This window comes from Meles meles, chromosome 1, assembly GCF_922984935.1.
Source record: "Meles meles chromosome 1, mMelMel3.1 paternal haplotype, whole genome shotgun sequence".
Lineage (NCBI taxonomy): Eukaryota > Metazoa > Chordata > Mammalia > Carnivora > Mustelidae > Meles > Meles meles.
The window spans coordinates 192544750-192563645 of NC_060066.1; the positions used below are offsets into that span (position 1 = coordinate 192544750).

General features: G+C 41.8%; 1 protein-coding gene across 4 annotated transcripts; it reads left to right on the forward strand.

Annotated features, from left to right (window-relative positions):
* The first annotated feature begins 166 nt into the window (after positions 1 to 166).
* Positions 167 to 18636, forward strand: ZBTB8OS (zinc finger and BTB domain containing 8 opposite strand). 4 transcript variants are annotated; one of them, XM_046010983.1, is made up of 7 exons: positions 167 to 299; positions 11789 to 11813; positions 12088 to 12209; positions 12430 to 12512; positions 13503 to 13555; positions 15658 to 15694; positions 18545 to 18636. In XM_046010983.1, the coding sequence occupies exons 1-7, from the start codon at positions 167 to 169 to the stop codon at positions 18629 to 18631; spliced, it is 540 nt and encodes a 179-aa protein (XP_045866939.1). In that variant the 3' UTR covers positions 18632 to 18636. The 4 variants fall into 4 exon arrangements, with proteins under 4 accessions (XP_045866939.1, XP_045866954.1, XP_045866946.1 ...); XM_046011006.1 differs by having other exon boundaries at positions 189 to 303; XM_046010998.1 differs by lacking the exon at positions 15658 to 15694.
* The last annotated feature ends 260 nt before the right edge of the window (positions 18637 to 18896 follow it).

The following is an 18896-nucleotide window of genomic DNA, read 5'->3' on the forward strand; positions in this document are numbered from 1 at the left end:
AGGACCTAAGCCTATTAAAGAAGTGCTCCCAGTGGCGGGCCGTAAGATAGAAGTCTTAGGGTATAAAGTACATCTGAGAGAATGGAGTCCTGGTCCTTTAAGGGGGCGTGCCAAGGGGGGGCGGAGTCTAGGGCGGAAGTTATAAATTAGGGACGAAGTCCGGCTAATGAAGGGCGGAAGTAGAGTGTCCAGTGTTGCAATTATGGCGCAGGAAGAGGAAGATATTCGAGATTACAATTTGACTGAAGAGCAGAAGGCGATCAAGGCCAAATATCCCCCAGTCATTCGGAAGTACGAGTGTGAGTAGGTGGCTCACTTCTGTCATCCCCTGTCTCCTTGCTCTGGTCTTCCGGCCTCGCCATCCGTTTTACCTCAGAAGGTGCTGCAGGCTTGATGCCATTTCGCCCTGTATTGTAGGTCCTTGTCGGGGGGATGCTGAGGAAAAAAGCCAAATAGTCTGAGAGTCAGGAACCTGGGCTGCCACATTTACAGTCTCTTGAACTCTTTCTACATTTACCTAGTCACATTACCTTGTGGGAATTTTACCAGCGTATTCATTCTAAAGACAACAATATTTTCAAGCGTTTGCCGGGTTGTCGCCGGTAGGTATCTCCAGCTGTAGGGTGATGAGAGTGTGGTTACCTTAGAGGACTTAGAAAGTCGAGTAGGAAACTTACAACTTGGTGTTTTACCTGGATTGTGTTTTTAGCAAAAAGATCTGTTTTTGCCATGAACAGCTTAGTAATTTAAGACAAATACATAACCTCTCTTTGCACCTTAGTTCCTTCATCTGAGGAGTAAATGAGATATAAACTTGAAAGTATAGTGCAGATTCTTTTTTTTTAAAGATTTCATTTATTTATCTGACACAGAGAGAGAGATTACAAGTAGGCAGAAGGCAGGCAGAGAGGAGGAAGCAGGCTCCCTGCTGAGCAGAGAGCCTGAAGTGGGGATTGATCCCAGGACCCTAAGACCATGACCTGAGCCGAAGGTAGAGGCTTAACCCGGTGAGCCACCCAGGCAGCCCTATAGTGCAGATTCTGATCTTCTATATAAATGTTTAGCTATCCTCCCTAAAGGTTGCTGTGGTTTGGGGAGCACAAATATGACTTTTATTTTTCTGTCTTATTTTATTTTAATAAAGATTCTATTTATTTATTTGACAGAGACCGCGAGAGAGGGAACAGAAGCAGGCTTCCAAAGAGCAGGAAGCCTGATGCTAGACTAGATCATAGGACCCTGAGATCGTGACTTGAACCGAAGGTAGAGGCTTAACCGACCGAGCCACCCCAGTGCCTCTGTAGAGTTTAGTTACCATGGCATACTGGGTTCTGAACCCACATATCTCCCTAGCTCATTTTTCTCTCTCTTTTTTTTTAGCCCATTTTTCTCTTAAAAATAGTTTCTTTAAAGATTTTATTTATTAGAGAGCGCTTGCGTGAGCGGGAAGGGGTTGGGCAGAGGGAAATGGAGAAGCGTACTCCCCACTGAGCAGGGAGCCCTACCGGGGGCTCCATCTGATTACCTGAGCCAAAAGCAGTGACTAACCAACTTAGCCACCTAGGCGCCCCTTGAAAACAGTATTTTTAAATTAAATTAAATTAAGTAATTAAAAATTACTTTTAATAAGTCTTGTATCTGATGCAAAGAGTATAACAGGTATGCAGTGCGTAAGTCTTTCTTTCAGCCCTGATCCCCAGCCGTCTAGTCTGAACTCTCCATGTCAATGTCAACAGCCCCTACCATTTTCTTTATGTATACAGGCAAAGCTGTTAAAACATTTACTTAATCAATGTCCAGTTGATAGACCTTTATGTTATTTCTATCTAGTCTTTCATTGTTAGAAACAATGAGGCAGTGAATATGCTTGTGCATCTGTTTGCACATGTGCTAGTATATCTGTAAACTTCCAGAAGTTACTGCTTTATTAAAGGATATGTACATCCTTAATTTTAACAGTTTTTGTTAAATTGATCTCCAGTGAGGTTATGCCAATTTATACTCTCACTGGCATTGTATGAGCACGCCTCTTTCCTCATACTTCTACCCATTTACTGCATAACCATACTTTTTGGTCTGTTCCAATTTAAGTATCTTGTCATGTTGCATTTTTTAAAAAAGATTTTATTGATTTATTTGACAGGGAGAAAGATCACAAGTAGGCAGAGAGGCAGGCAGAGAAAGAGGAAGGGAAGCAGGCTCCCCGCTGAGCAGAGAGCCCATTGCAGGACTTGATCCCAGGGATCATGACCCAAGCCGAAGGCAGAGGATTAACCCACTGAGCCACCCAGGTGCCCCTAAGATTTTATTTTTAAGTAAGTTCGTTTAAGTAAGTTAAAAAAGTACTTTTAAGTTCGGTGTAGAAACACCGAACATGGGACTTGAACTCACAACTCCTAGATCAAGACTTCACCCTCCATGAACTGAGCCAGTCTGGAGGCCGCCGCCCCCATTGGCCTGACTTTTAACATCATAGATTAGCTTTGCTTGTTTTTGTATATTATACAAATGGAATTATACAGTATGCATTTCTTTCTGTCTGTCTGTCTCTCTCTCAACATACCCTATGTGGAGCTCAGACTCACAACCCAGAGATCAAGAGTCACGTGCTCTATTGACTGAGTCAGCCAGGCACGCCCAGTATGTCTTCTTTTGGGTTTGGCTTTTTCTTGCTCATATTTGTGAGAACCATATTTTTGCTGATAGTTATAGATTGTTCTTGTTTCTAGTATTTTTTTTTTAACATTTTAAACTTAAATATACCAGAATTAGAGTAAGGTAGAATTTAAGTATCTGATTTACTTGTTTTCCAGATGACTTACCAGATGTTCTGACTTTGTTTCTTCAGCGTCTGTCTTTTATCCTGTGATTGGAATGGGCCATCTTTATTATATACAGAATTCCCCTACCTATATTTGGGTCTGTAGCTGGACCTAACTGTTCTATTCCTTTGTTCTGTTTCTCTTTTTATGTGCCAGTGCTGTACTTTTAATTTTTGAGGCTTTATTCTATCTTTTAGTGTCTTATAGGACACTCTCCCCTCACTATTTGCCCCTTTCCTGCCATCTTTTAATTTTTTTTTTTTTTTTTTTTTGAGAGAGAGACCATGGGGGAGGGGCAGAAGCTGAGAATCTAAGATCTTCAGCAGGCTCCACACCCAGTACAGAGCCCAACATGGGGCTCGATCTCACATCTCATGCCCTGAGATCATGACCTGAGCCGAAATCAAGATGGGATCCTTAACTGACTGAACCACTCAAATGCCCCCTGCCCTACTTGCCAATCTTGCTTTTTTTTCTGTATGTAGATAAAACACGAGCTATATATAAATATATACAAAATTAAGGGGATAGTACAATGACGTCCATGTATACATCACTCAGCTTTAGCAATGAAGAACTTGAACTTACATAGCACCTTGACAGGAGCAGTAATTTTGTAGAGAAATGACAAGACAACGGAAAAGCACTTCGTAATTGTGGGGCAGCCAATTGCAGGAAGATAAATATGTGGGAGAACTAATGGAAGATGAGGGCTAGTTAGGAAACTTTATTATGTAGATTCCTCTGGTGCTGACTCTAGGTGGAAAAGGGTCTAGAATTTTCTCTGATGATTAATTTCTTTCCTTGCTGATAGGTGATGGGGAGCACCTTTACAAATTTATGTTTAAGGCATATAGTGGGGAAGGCAGAGAGTTTTTCTTGTATCTTCTCTCATTAGTCTTCTGCTCAAAATAATCTTTGTGCCAGAGTGGCATCCTTTCACCTCCTTTCCTGTTATTTATTATTATTTTTTAAGTAGGCTCCATGCTAGGCCCTGCATTGGGTGTAGAGATTAGTTACATAAAAACTTTAAAAAACCCCACAGATTAAAAAATTACTGTTGGTATTTTTTTCATTCCTATTAATTATGAATTTAGGGAGAATTAAAACTTTATATTTATATTAGCATTTTTCCTTCAGAAATAGGGTATTCAAATCTTATTTTGTGTATCCTGAGGTTATTTTTAGGTATTTCATCTTTTTCTTTCTTTCTTTCTTTTTTTTTTTTTTTTTTTTTGAGTAATCTGTATGCCCAATGTGGACTCAAACTCATGACCCTGAGATCAAGATTGCATGCTCTACCAACAGAGCCAGCCAGGCACCCCACATCTTTTTTGTTTCTGATGTAAATATAAATGATCCTTTCTTCATGATATCATCTCTGTCTGTCCTGTTATTGATTATAATTGTGAAAGAGCTATTGAGTTGTATAGTTAATTTTTTATACTGCCTTTTTATTACCTTATAGTTAGTATAATTTTCAGTTGATACCCTTGGGCAATCCTCTCCAAATTTTTTTCATTGCACACTTTGAATTTTGTATGCTGTACTGTATTACCATAATATATGCATTATAAAACTGTTTTCTTTCCTCTGATACCTTTTTCTTTTTTTAAGATTTTACTAATTAGGGGAGAGGCAGAGGGAAAGGGAGAGGGAATCTGGAGCAGACTCTGCACTGAGCATAGAGCCTAACTCTCGGGCCTCAGTCCCACAACCCTGAGATCATGACCTGAGCAGAAATCAAGAATCGGACGGACGCTTAACCAACTGAGCCAGCTGGACACTCCCCTCCACCCCTACCACTTCTGACATGAAATGGTTTTTCCACATCAGGTGGTTTTCCAATTCTCTGACACTGACTGGGTGTCCATCAGTTCAATTCTGTTCTGACACTAACTTCCCAGAATTAGCACAGACCCCACTGGTTACGGGCTCAGTTCCATAGGACTGCACCCACAGACCCCTCCCCTATGCCTAGCCAGTTGCAATTTCTGATGTTCCCACATGTCCCTTCCGCCGCTCCTTGGCCTTAGGTTCAGTAATTTGCTACAATTCACGAACTCAGGTAAATGCTTTACTTGGCAGTCAGATGGCGGCTACGGCATCTGCCACGCACTGGGCAAGGTCTGGGGAGAGGGGCTTGTAGCTTCCATATGCCCTCTGGACATGTCATCCTTCTAGCACCTTGCTGGGTTCACCAATGGCTGTTCTCCAAATCTCTTTTAAGAGTCTATAGCTCAGGGGTGCCTGGGTGGCTCAGTGGGTTAAGCCTCTGCCTTGGGCTCAGGTCATGATCTTAGGGTCCTGGGATTGAGCCCTGCATCGGGCTTTCTGCTCAGCAGGGAGCCTGCTTCCTCCTCTCTCTGCCTGCCTCTCTGCCTACTTGTGATCTCTGTCAATAAATTAAAAAAAAAAAAAAAAAAAGAAAGAGTCTATAGCTCAGATTCCTACTCCACCCTCCACAGGCCAGACAACTGCGTAGTAAGGGGGTAGGGCTGAAAGTTCCCACTCTTTAATCATGTGTTTCATCCTCCTCGCTACTGCACCCTGCTAAGGCTATGTAGGAGCCCTAGCCTGAGTAACCTCAGTAACGTAGACTAAGCTGTGGACAGAAGGGGACAATTAATGAATACCAAGACACTCCTATCACTAAGGAAAAGCCAAGGATTTTAGGAGCTTGCCAGAAACCAGGGACAAAGACCAAATCTATATTTTTATTATACCACAAAAACATTCAGTAAATGCAGCAATTAAGAATGAGAGCAGTTGGGGCGCCTGGGTGGCTCAGTGGGTTAAGCCTTTGCCTTCAGCTCCAGTCATGATCTCAGGGGGCTGGGATCGAGTCCCACTTGGACTCTCTGCTTGGCAGGGAGCCAGCTTCTCCTTCTCTCTCCCTCTCTCTCTCTCTGCCTGCTTGTGATCTCTCTCTCTCTATCAAATAAGTAAATAAAATCTTTAAAAAAAAAAGAATGAGAGAAGAAAGATAGTTTAAACTTTTTCATTTGTTGAACAGCAAAAAAACCTTTTGCTCAAAAATCCTGTTAATATTTTTATGGTATGTTTCATGATTATATCTATGGAGAGGATCATATATTTATATGAGTTCCATTAATCTGTTTCCTAATAATTGAATCTTGGCATTCCAGGAGTAAATCCCACTTGATCATACTGGATTCCACTTGCCAGCATTTTGTACAGCCTTTGAACTGATGTAATGTGAGATTAGTCTGTATTATCTCCCAGTTTCATTTCTTTCCACAGACAGCCCCCAGACCTCCCCACATGCTTCTCCTGTAGTTCTGTTTTTCCTTTTAGACCCAGCATAGTTGTCATCTCATGTATTCATTCAGCAATATGATTGAACACCTGTTGTGTATTGGGCACTGAGCAGAAATGGGGAATAAGAGAATGAGCAAACAGCTTCAGATCACCCTTAGTCTCTTGGCTCTTACAGTGTTAAGTCTTATTTCCTTTAGGAATTCTTAACTGAACCTCTCGGTCCAAGTTAAATTTATTTCCTGTTCTCTTCCATAGTTTTCAGTTCTCCAGTGTGGTCCTTGTACCCCCGGGGTTTCCAAGACCTTTTCAGAGAATCTGTGATGCCAAAACTGCTTTCGTAATAATGCTGAGATATTCGCTCTTTTACTGTGTTGCTGTTTGTGCTGATGGTGCAGAAGCCTTGAAAGGGAGATAACTGCTGTCCTTTGAGCACAGGCTGCCGCCGCCGCGCTAAACTGCTGGAAATCACTTTAGTCCTTACCACCGTGTACTTAAAACTAAAAGAAAAAGTCATTTTGACTTAAAGATGTCCTTGAATGAGTAAGGACTGTCAGTTCTATTAAATCTTGACCACTGAGTCTTTTTAATATTCTGAGTATTTTTAATATTCTGTGAAACAAAATGAAAATTATGCATAAAGTGTTTCTGCTGGTTGTCAAATATTGACGATTACCTTGAGGAAAAGAACCTGCGTAGTTGAGTTGTGAGCTGGGTTTTTGTGTGTGTTTTTGTTTTTCAGGAAACACCTGTTGCTTTTGTTGTTGTTTCTCTCTCCAAAGAATGAACGACTGAAAGATACAGTATTGTTACTCAGACAGGGGTATTTGGCAGATAATTTCTTTAAATAAAGTGCTGTCACAATATAACACAATATTTGTTGGCAATGATAAAATTCAAGTTTGGTTTTTTTTTTAAAGATTTTATTTATTTATTTGAGAGAAAGAGAGTGAGAGAGAGCGTGAGGGGGGAGAAGGTCAGAGGGAGAAGCAGACTCCCCGTGGAACAGGGAGCCTGATGAGGGACTTGATCCCAGGACTCCCAGATCATGACCTGAGCCGAAGGCAGTTGCTTAACCAACTGAGCTACTCAGGCACCCAAAATTCAAGGTTTTGAGTGAAATTCAGATTTTGGAAAACTTGTATCTACCGTCATGAGCTTGACAGTTTCTCAGTAATTAAAGATCTTTCTGATGAGATTGGTGGTTATATTTACAAATATATATGTATATGTAATATCATTCTGTATAATTAAATACATCAACATCTGTACAAATCAATGAACTGTTTTTTTTTAAAGATTTATTTATTTATTTGACAGAGAGAGAGAGACTGTGAAAGAGGGAACACAAGCAGGGGGAGTGGGCGAGGGAGAAGCAGGCTTCCCCCTGAGCAGGGACCCCAGTGCAGGGCTTGATCCCAGGACCCTGAGACCATGACCTGAGCTGAAGACAGATGCTTAACAACTGAGTCACCCAGGCGCGCCGAACTTGTTTTTTTTTTTTAAGATTTTATTTATTTGAGGGGCGCCTGGGTGGCTCAGGTGGTTGAGCATCTGTATTCAGCTCAGGTCATGATCTCCAAGGCCTGGGATTGAGGCCCACATCAGGCTCCCATCTCAGTGGGGAGTCTGCTTTTCCCTCTCCCTCTGCCTCTCCCACTACGCGTTCTCTCTCCCTCTCTCTAATGAATAAATAAAATCTTAAAAAAAAAGATTTTATTTATTTGAGGGACTGTGGCGGGGGAGAGAGAGAGAGAGGGAATGAGCTGGGGTGAGGGGTAGAGAGAGAAGGAGAAGTGGACTCCCTGGTGAGCAGGGAGCCCAATGCAGGACTCCATCCGGGGATCCTGGGATAATGACCTGAGCTGAAGGCAGCTGCTTACCTGCTTAACCAACTGAGCCACCCAGGTGCCCTGAACTGGTATTTTTTCAGAGGACCAGTGCTTTGATGTTACACAGTTAGGGACAAATAAGAGCCATTCTAGGCACAAGGTAGAGCAATGAATTTTAATGTTACAGAGCACAAAAAGTTCATTGTCACAGCTCAAAATCCACATTGCAACTAACCTTTTAAAAACCAGCATATTTCAAGGGCACCTGGGTGGCACAGTTGGTTAAGTGTCTAACTCTTGGTTTTGGCTCAGGTTGTGCTCTCAGGGTAGTGAGATCAAGCGCTGAGTGGGGCTGTGAACTCAGCATGACACCTGCTTAAGACTCTCTCCCTTCCCACCGTGCACTCGCTCTCTTTCTCTCTCTCAAATAAATAAATCTTTAGAAAAAATTAAATAAAAACTAACATGGTTCTAGTTTTGGCGTAGCATCAAGGAAAACTATATCTAGTTTTTTTTTTTTTAAAGCTATTAACATACTCCTCCTTTTACACAAACAGATATGTACATGTATTTATCACTGGAGTATGTTGCACATTGGATTGTAACCAAACTCCAGTCAGGCTATAGAACCTTTCCATCACCCTAGGTTCATTTTATGTGTGTACTTCAACTAAATCAATACACTGACGTCAGATACTAAAAATGCTTGCAGAAACAGTGGCACTCTTCTCACTAAAATTTGGGGGAAATATGGGAAATATGGTTATTTTTCATAATGATATGCAATATAAAATAGTTTTATTTTAAAAAAGTCTTATTTGTAAGTAACCTCTACCCCCAGCGTGGGGTTCAAACTTATAAAAGCTTACAAGAATTGCATGTTCTACATACTAAGCTAGTCAGGTGCTATTATTTTTAAATGAATAAATATTTGAAAGTTTTTCAGTTAAAATTTCTGGTATTATCATGACCTGAGCGGAAGGCAGGTGCTTAACTGACTGAGGCATCCAGACATCCCAATTGTTGTTATTATATTTTTTTAATTAAAGTTTACATAAATATAGTAAAAGTGCTTGGATCTTAAGCGTAAAGTCCAGTAGGTTTTGATAAGCAGAGGCCTTTGGCTGGCTCAGTCCGCAGAGCATGCCTCTCTTGATCTCAGGGTTGTAAGTTCGAACCCCACAGTGGGTCTAGAGATTCATTAAAAATGTTTTTTAAAAGTTTTGCAAATAGATATGTACATGTATTTATCATTCCAGTATGTTATACATTGGATTGTAACCAAACTCCAGTCAGGCTATAGAACATTTCCATCACCCTAGAAAATTCTCTTTTACTTTTTTCCTATAAGCCCCCACATCCTTACCTTGAGGCAGACAGTTTGGATTTCTATCACCAGAACTTAATTTTGCCTGTTTTAAGAGTTTCACGCAAGTGGATTACCATGGTGTAGATTCTTTTATGCCTGGCGGCTTCACTCAGTATCAGAAATAAACTCAGCTGGACATTAAAGTGGTGGATGGGGGTTTATTCAGTAACTACAGTAGGAGAAAGAGCTGAGCTCCATTCCGAATTGCACAGAGGTGATGGAACCTTTTAAAGGGCAAATGTAGAAGAAGAGAGAGCCGGAGCTCAGTAGAGTCAGAGAAGTGAGAAATTCCAAAACGTTAGGCTGTAAATTCAGTTAGGCCTGTAGTATTTGGTAGCAAGCAGTTACCAAAGTTCAATTCTATCCTCCCACGGGGACTGGGAGTCCTTCGCAATGATTATATTTTTAAAAGAATGGCTGTGGAGTGTGGAGTCCTGGAGAAAGACCCTGCTGAGTTGTAGAGATAAATATTCACTGTTGTAAGCCCTTTTTAGTAAATGCTCTAAGAAAGGGAGGTGAAGAGCCTATTGTCAGGTTTTGGCTGGAACAAACAGTAAATTCTGGCTGTGTAGTGCTTTCTCCAGCAGGTCGTCTAACGTGCTCTGGCCAGAGTGATTCTAGAACAAGGCTTACTTATGCTGTTAGAAGCCCACTGGTGCTCAAGTTTGATCACTCTTGGCGCAGGGATTTTGGATAGAGGTGTTAGGTGCTGAGAGTTGTGTACTTTTCTTTCTTTCTTTCTTTTTTAAGATTTTTATTTATTTATTTGACAGACAAAGATCACAAGCGGGCAGAGAGGCAGGCAGAGAGAGAGGAGGAAGCAGGCTCCCCACTGAGCAGAGAGCCCGATGTGGGGCTCAATCCCAGGACCCTGGGATCATGACCTGAGCCAAAGGCAGAGACTTAACCCACTGAGCCACCCATTAGCCCCTGCAGTTTTCATTTAACGTTTTTGAGATTCATGTTAATGCATGAGTCAGTAGCTTGCACTGTTTTATCACTGAGCAGTACTGCCTTGTGCCTTCGTTTATCTGTTCTTCTCTTGGTAGATATTTGGTGTTTACTTTGGGGGAATAAGTTGCTGGAAGCATTCTGGACACAGGCATTCATTTCTGTAGGGTTAATACCCATCATTTTCTTCTAACTTGTTTATCACTTCTCCTTCTAGCCTGAATATTCTATGATCCTAAGTGGGAAGAACTGATTAAAGTCATGATACCAGTGAAGAATGGACTGCGAAATGTTGAGAGAACAGATCCAGTGGGAGTTTGTGATAGGAGCGGTTGGGTATTCCTGTGGGGATATCAGGAAAAAGCTCATAAACATAGAGTTTACTTTCTGAAACCGCTTTATTAGCCAGGGGTATCATTGAGGAGTTCTTTAAATGAAAGAAATTAATGAATAAAAAACTTGGCTCTTATTTTATTTTTTAAAAAATTTCATTTAGTTATTTGTGAGAGAGAGAGAGAATGCACAAGCAGGTAGAGTGGCAGGCAGAGGTGGAGAGAGAAGCAGGCTCCCTGCTGAGCAAGGAGCCTGATGTGGGACTCGATCCCATGATGCTGGGATCATGACCTGAGCCGACTGAGCCACCCAGGTGTCCCCTTGGCTCTTATTTGAAAGAGACAGACCTATTTTGTATAGGATTTGATTAGCTGTTCATGAAAAGGTGAGACAGAGAAATCTGGAACTTTATATCTTTGATGATGATGTAGTTCCTAGAATTTTGATCATTCACAGAGCAGATATTTAGAAAAGATACTGATTTGTTTTGTTGAGGAAAAGTAACTAATGTCAGGAAATGGCATTATTGAGATATGTATTAGACACTTTAGATCACCTAGAAGCTCCTGGCCCCGCTGCCTTCTAGAAATTGTCATTTAAATACAAATCTTGACTTTTGAAAAAGTAGCCTTTAACAAAACAATTAACTTTCTTATGTAAATGGATAGCAAAAGGTGAGGTTTGTGCCACATTTTCTTTTTTCTAAATGATTTTTTTCAAAGATTTTATTTATTTATTAGAGAGAGAGAGAGCGCGCACGCACACAAGCAGGGTGAACAGGAGCAGAGGGAGAAGCAGGCTCTCGGGCTACAGGAGGCCCAGTGTGGGACTCAATCCCAGGAACCTGAGCCGAAGGCAGATGCTTAACTGACTGAGCCACCCAGGCATCCCTGCCCCACATTTTCTTGCCTTTGAAGGATAATTTTTAAATTTAATTTTATTTATGTGAGAGGGAGAGAAAATGAGTGGGGCCGGGGGAGGGGCAAAAGGAGGGGGAGAAGCAGGCTTCCCACTAAGCGGGGAGCCCAACGCAGGGGCTCCATCCCAGGACCCTGGGTTTATGACCTGAGCTGAAAGCAGCCACCCAACCAACTGAGCCACCCAGGCGCCCCAAAAGATAATGTTCTTAATAACGAACTACAGCTTCTTGTGATTTGCAAGTCAAGTTTAATGACATATGTGTTTTTCCCTCTCTCCCTCAGATTTGGATCATACAGCAGATGTCCAGTGAGTACACCTGCAATTTATGCCTTTGAAATCATGTTCTTAAATAGGAAGGCTGACATTTTAATCTTGATGTCCCTAGTTTTAATTCTCTCTTCCTATTTTGGTTCCTTTATAACATGAAAATGATAGTTTAAAAGAACCCAGTTTCCGTGCCATTAGATTGATTGAGGCCTTTGGATTTGTACTTATCATGCTGATTTTATTTTGACCTTGCTGTCAAGTTTTCTCTCTTGCTGTGGATTTTATTACACAGGGCATGAATGCATTTCTTTAGGTTACATGCGTGGGGAGATACTCTGGAGGAAGCATTTGAACAATGTGCAATGGCCATGTTCGGTTACATGACAGATACTGGGACTGTGGAGCCCCTGCAGACAGTAGAAGTAGAAACCCAAGGTAACCAGTTATTTCCAGGGAAGAAATTGTCACGCAAATGTGCAGTGTTCTATATAACTTGAATACAATTTCACAATAAGAACAATAAAATTAATTATGAGCCTGTTCTTCCTCTTCCAGCTAGCCTAAGAAATTCCTTGCACTTCTAAATTCAAGCAAGTTTTTAGAAACTAGAATTATTAAATGTCATACTATCATGATTCTTCTTGATCCTGTATAGGAGATGACTTAGAATCCCTACTATTTCACTTTTTGGATGAGTGGCTTTATAAGTTCAGTGCTGACGAATTCTTCATACCCCGGGTAAGCAAGGGTTTTTCTTCTTTTACTGAGCAATTGGGTTCTTAATTCAGATTTTAAAAGAAAAATGATTGAAAATGGAACACATGATGCAAAACCAAGCCATCCAGATGTATAAGATGATACTGATTTGCAGAAAATAGGGACTTCTTGGTTAACCTGACTTTGCCTGTATGTATATGCATTTTGTAATTTTTAGATTTGTTACTGTATACTTGTCAGTAACCAGGATTATGCAATAAGAATGCACCTGCTGTCTTCACCTACACTTTTTATGTCTCCCAAGTTTGAACTATTTTTATGTCCATCCGTATGTTCCTTTGTCCCATGTGAAATTTAGTATCTGTGCCATGTTGGCCTAAATTTAAAAATTGTTCTCAACTTTTCGTAACATGATAAAGGAAAAGCCAAACGGAGATTGCTTGTTGCCATCCACCTCAAAGAGGGAACCCTCTCCAACATCATTGTTAACCTAACACACAGGGCCCTCACTGCTTCCACACCCCTCCATTCTGTCCCTTCCCAGCCCCACTACGTACCCTCTTCTGACTGGTCACTTGTCCTACAGAGGTCAAGAACATACCGTGTTATTTACAAATCAGCTGAGAATGATTGAAATCCTGTATCATCCTATTCTGTTTTACAGAAAAATTTCTTAACTCATGTTTTTAATTGTACATTTTTTCAAGAATATTTCCCTCAAATATTTAAGAAAAAAACCCCTATTTCCTTGAAATAAATTTCATTTGTTCTACTTTAGTTAACATTTTAGTTTTCTTTGCTTCAGAGAAGTCCTATGCTGTTACTTTCTAGGAAAAGGGATAACCTAGACATATTTTCGTAAATTTAAATTTTCGTAAATTTCGTAAAGCTGGTATACAATATTATATTAGTTTCCGGTGTACAGCGTGGTATTTTTGACAATTATTAGATATGTTTTAGTAGATGGTCTGTTATGAACATTTTTTTAAATTAATTTTTTTTCCTCTTTAGGAAGTGAAAGTACTTCACATTGATCAAAGAAATTTCAAATTACGGTCAATTGGGTATGTTTTGAAAATCTTTTTGTGCTCACTTTGGCAGCACATATATGCAGATTTTTTCAGTAGCATGTCATGAAGGTTGTTAAAATTCTTCACTGAACCTAGTAGGCAGGAAGACAGAAATACAAAATCAGAGGTCCAGTCTCATCCCAGTGGAGCTCTGCAGGTTAAGCTGTGTGAGCCCTAGGAGCAAGGGCTTTGGTCCTCAACTTTGGAGGACCAGAAATTTGACAGAACAAAGTTGATATTGGTTCTTGAACCTGATTCCCAATTTATTGATTTTTAGCATAAAAATTTTTTGTGTGGGGGCGCCTGGGTGGCTCAGTGGGTTAAAGCCTCTGCCTTCAGCTCAGGTCATGATCCCAGTGTCCTGAGATCCAGCCCCGCATCAGGCTCTCTGCTCAGCATGAGCCTGCTGCCTCCTCTCTGCCTGCCTCTTCCTGCCTCTGCCTGCTTGTGCTCTCTGTCAAATAAATAAATAAAATCTTTAAAAAAAAAAAACAAAACTTTTTTGTGTGTGAAGCCTGGCTTGGTGACATGAAGCACTGATGCTTCCTTCTCGTGGATCTTCACACCTGGACTCTGTTCAAAGTGGTCCCTTCTATTAACAAATTATACTTTTCCTTCCAGAGATTGCAAACACTTAATTAGATCTCTTTGATTGGACTTGGTGTTTCCCAAATCTCTTCAGTCACTTAAGGATATCTTTTAGGTTATTTCTATATAAAGTCTGTTTTTCCACTTTGTGTTGAATTTGTTGTGTTTCTTTGTAAAATGAGGTCTTTATTATTTCCCCTCCTTTTCTTTTTTTTTTTTTTAAGATTTTATTTATTTGATAGATCCACAGTGAGAGAGGGAACACAAACAGAGGGAATGGGAGAGGGAGAAGCAGGCCTCCCGACAAGCAGGGAGCCCAGTGCAGGGCTTCATCCCAGGACCCTGGGATCATGACCTGAGCCGAAGGCAGATGCTTAATGACTGAGCCACCCAGCCGCCCCCTTTTTTTTTTAATGGGCAAGGAATCAGGCTTCTCCAAGGGTCCTTAGCTAATACATAGTTGAACAGAATTTTAAAGCTTTGTTCTTTCGGGGTGTCTGGTTCCCACAGTCTCTTGAGTGTCAGACTCTTGGTTTTGGCTCAGGTCACGATTTTGGGGTCATGGAACTGAGCCTTGTGTTGGGCTCCATGCTTGGCGTAGAGTCTGCTTAGGATTCTCTCTCCTTCACCCTCTACACCCCTCTACTTCTACTTTCTCCCTCTTCTCTCGAATAAATAAATCTTAAAAAAAAAAAAAAAAAAACGAACTAAAGCTTTGTTCTTTCTGCAACCACTGTTGCTTCTCCTCCTGTGATCTCCAGTCACATTTGTGTTGAAGGGAGAGAAGATACTTACCACAGGTTCTAGGAGAGTACCTTTCTACAGCCTTCTACGTACAGACCAGAAACCTCTTCTGAAAAGTTAGAAAATGCAACCAATTTAAGACCATATTACAGCATGTAGTATTCTCCTCTGCAGTACTCAGACTTGCTTTCTACAATAGGAGATAGTATTTAATTAGTTCTGTAGCCTTGAGTACAGTGAAAATTTTGAACATGCTGCTCTATTTTGAAACAGTAGTCATTAGACAATGTCTATTGAGAATCTACCACATGCACACTATCCTAGGGCACTTTTTTTTTTTTTAAAGATTTTATTTATTTATTTGACAGAGAGATCACAAGTAGGCAGAGAGGCAGGCAGAGAGAGAGGAAGAAGCAGGCTCCCTGCGGAGCAGAGAGCCCGATGCCGGGCTCGATCCCAGGACCCTGAGATCATGACCTGAGCCGAAGGCAGCAGCTTAATCCACTGAGCCACCCAGGCGCCCCACTTTTTTTTTTTTTTTTAAGGCAACCATCAACCTTGTTGAAATAGCTGTAGCCCATATGTCCCTCAGCAGCTCTATTTACTAGCAATCGAACTGAAATTTGTAGCTTCCTTACCCCTCTCAGCTCTTGTGGCTTTCTCATATCTTAACCACATTTACAAGGTTTATTTTCAAGTATGTAAAGGATAAATAAAAATTAAATCTTGGAAGTCTTAATCATGTTTTAATTTTCCTTCTCAAGGTGGGGAGAAGAATTTTCATTGTCCAAGCACCCTCAGGTATGTTTTTAAATCAAGCTATTAAAAACATTTTATACGGGGCGCCTGGGTGGCTCAGTGGGTTAAAACTTCTGCCTTCAGCTCAGGTCATAATCCCAGGGTCCTGGGATCGAGCCCTGAATCAGGCTCTTTGCTCAGTGGGGAGTCTGCTTGTGATGGCTCTCTGTCAAATAAATAAATAAAATCTTTAGGAAAAAAATTTTTTATACTTCCTTACCATAAAGTCAGTATATGGTGGTAAACCTCAGTGAGTTCTAATAAACTGGTATAAAGTCGTAAGTTTTCCTCAGGTGTCTCTGACCCTACTATGTCTAAACACTGGGACTTCACACATCTGACTTGGTGGATTAGGAGTCAGTGCCTAAGTTCTGGGGTCAGGTTTGTTCCAGACTTTTGTGAGGCTTCAAAGTCCCTCTGCCTTTTCGAGCTTCGGTGACTCTCCCTTTTAATGAAGGTGTTGGACTGGATGTTCTCGCCTTCAATGTTCTGTGCATCTCCACGTTCTGTATTTGCCACCCTGTATGGCTTTACTCTTTCCCAGTCAGATGTGTGTGGAGGACTAGGGGCAGGCGCATACGTGCTTTCTGTAAAGGGCTGAATCATGTTTGAAGCTTCGTGGAATGAGAGTGCTAGAAGAGCAGTATTCAGCTCTCCTGTTGTAACACTGCGGTCGCCACGGACAACACAGACATGAACGAGCGTGGTTGTATTCCAGTAAACGTCATGGATGCTGAAATCTGAATTTCATATCATTTTCAAATGTCATGAGATACTCTCTTGTGGGTTCCCCCTCCCAGCCATTTAGAAATGTAAAAACCATTCTTGGGGCACCTGGGTGGCCCAGTTGTTAAGCTTCTGCCTTTGGCTCAGGTCACGATCCCAGAGTCCTGGGATCGAGCCCCGCATCGGGCTCTCTGCTGAGTAGGAATCCTGCTTCTACCTCTCCCCCTCACCTTACTTGTGTTCCCTCTCTCACTGTTGTCTCTCTCTGTCAAATAATAAATACTTAAAAAAAAAATTCTTAGTGTTGGGGGCTGTATGAAACCAGGTATCAGGCTGGATTTGGCCCATGATTTGTAGTTTGCTGACCCCTGTGTTGAGGCCAAGGAGGCGTAAATTAGATGAGGGTGACTGAGCACTCCTGGTTGCTTCTAGGAGCTGCAGTGCCGTTTCTTTAAGCACAACATAATGAAATGAAATCTGGTGAGGGAACCTTGGGAGAGAAGCCTTAAAGAAGAGAAACCAGGAGAGGGGCTATATGAATTATAATACACAAGACACAGTGGAACTTTCTTCTGAACATACTGTGTTTGAGGTGTGTATTAGATATCTAAATGGAGATGTCACATAATAGACACTTGTCTGTAGGCTGACTTGTTCAGGAGATAGGTAGATCTGGAAATCTCAGTCTGGAAGCCATCATATTTATAGCCATAGGACTAGATAAGATTACCAAGGAGGGAGGTGTAGATAAGAGAGAGAGTATAGAGAAGACTGAACTCTGGGGCACTAACTTTTGAAAAGATGGAGCCAAAAAGGAAAGGAGGAGAGCCTCATAAGAGGGAGCCAATGAAGAGGGGAGCCCCAAAGCCAGATATCTAATGCCCTTGAGATTGCTCAGAGGCTGAGTGGGCTGAGGCTTGACGATTGACCATGGATTTACCAATCAGTGAAAAGATGTGTGGGTCAGAGAGCGAATGAATGAGAGAGAGGGAAGTGGAGGCAGTATATTGAGACAGAGTTTGAGAAAAGGGGAACATATGGCTAGAACAGTAATAGCCAGAGGGGAATGTGGTAGGGAAGGGAAAAGTTTTTTTTGTTTCGTCTTGTTTCAGCAAGGAGGTTTTGTAACACCAGTGTAGGCTCTGTGGAAGTGATCTAGGAACTTGGGGCAAATGGATCATGCTGGAGAGGGAGAGTAATTTCAGAGCAAAGACATTAAGTTGGGAAGGTGATAGAGGATAGAATGTTCAGGGTCAAGGGTCAGCCTTCTGACAGGAACAGGGCCGGACAGTTCATTGTAACAGGAGGCAAAGCTCATGTGAGTATAGACTCGGGAGATGGTAGACTGTGGACATGATTTCAGGTGATACCAGTGAGCACAGTGTGTGCTGCCAGAGGCAGAAAGTTGAATTGGATTTAGGTTATGGTCTCACCAGGTAATGATGGCAGAGGGCAGAAGAGCACAGGTCAGGGCCTTTCAGATCTGTCCGCGAAATCTTCAGATTTCCTTTGTGCCACAGAGCCCGCGGATACCAGTCACCTATTGCCTGATATGTTTTGCGCTGCACGGAATTCTTGCATTTTCTCTTCTAGAACAGGAAGGAACTAAGAGGACATCTCATCCTGTGGTTCTGAACCGGGGCAGGGGAGGGGGGATTGTCATGTGTCAAACATGGGGAGCGAGAACCCCACAAGGTAGAGTGAGTGGGCAGCGAGGGAGGAGAGAAGGGTCTGTGTTCCTAGGGCCCGGGCCACTGCAAGCAGCAGGTCTTGAGGAGGAGCCCTGGGCCAGGCAGTGGGAGAGCTTTGGGCTCCTCCACTCCAGCCATTCGGTAAACTGAAAGCGGGGTGCTGGGGAGGTCAGACAGCCTGAGGAGCCAGGTGGAAACAAAGCCAGGGTTGGAGCGGCAGCTCTCACCGCCCAGCCAGTTCGCTTTCCCTGGGCACGTGTTGCTTTGTTGCCGGACGAGTGTAGAATGCTACACAAGTAACTACTTGTCTCCTGTGGGTTTTTAGTTTTCAGAATAATGGTAAAATTTGGCCTTTTGCCGGTTGTCACTAGAGTTAATGATTCTGATTTCGATCTTCACTTTTTCTTTCTTGTTTTTTTCTCTAACCCCTCTTTAGGGAACTGAAGTCAAGGCGATAACCTACTCAGCAATGCAGGTCTATAATGAAGAGAAGCCAGAAGTTTTTGTGATCATTGACATTTAAGATATCAAAACACAAAACAAACCGAACCCCCTTCTACGAAGAACTGGTTTTTTTCCTCTTGCTTTTCAGAAGATCCCATGATATAAATTCTACAGTATCTGTTGCTATATGGAGATTTGCAGAACAGAAGTTTTTAAAAAAGATTTTATTTGTCAGAGAGTGAGTGAGAACACAAGCAGGAGATCAGCAGAGATGGGGGAGAAGCAGGCTCTCCTAGGACCCCCAGATCATGACCTGAGCCAAAGGCAGACGCTTAACCAACTGA

What these genes read in the sequence shown, in the direction of transcription:
- ZBTB8OS (XM_046010983.1), top strand. Translation starts at nt 167, where the DNA reads ATGAAGGGCGGAAGTAGAGTGTCCAGTGTTGCAATTATGGCGCAGGAA. An exon ending in ACGAATTCTTCATACCCCGG is followed by an intron (nt 12,513 to 13,502) that starts GTAAGCAAGGGT and finishes TTTCCTCTTTAG; the next exon opens with GAAGTGAAAGTACTTCACAT. An exon ending in TTCAAATTACGGTCAATTGG is followed by an intron (nt 13,556 to 15,657) that starts GTATGTTTTGAA and finishes TTCCTTCTCAAG; the next exon opens with GTGGGGAGAAGAATTTTCAT.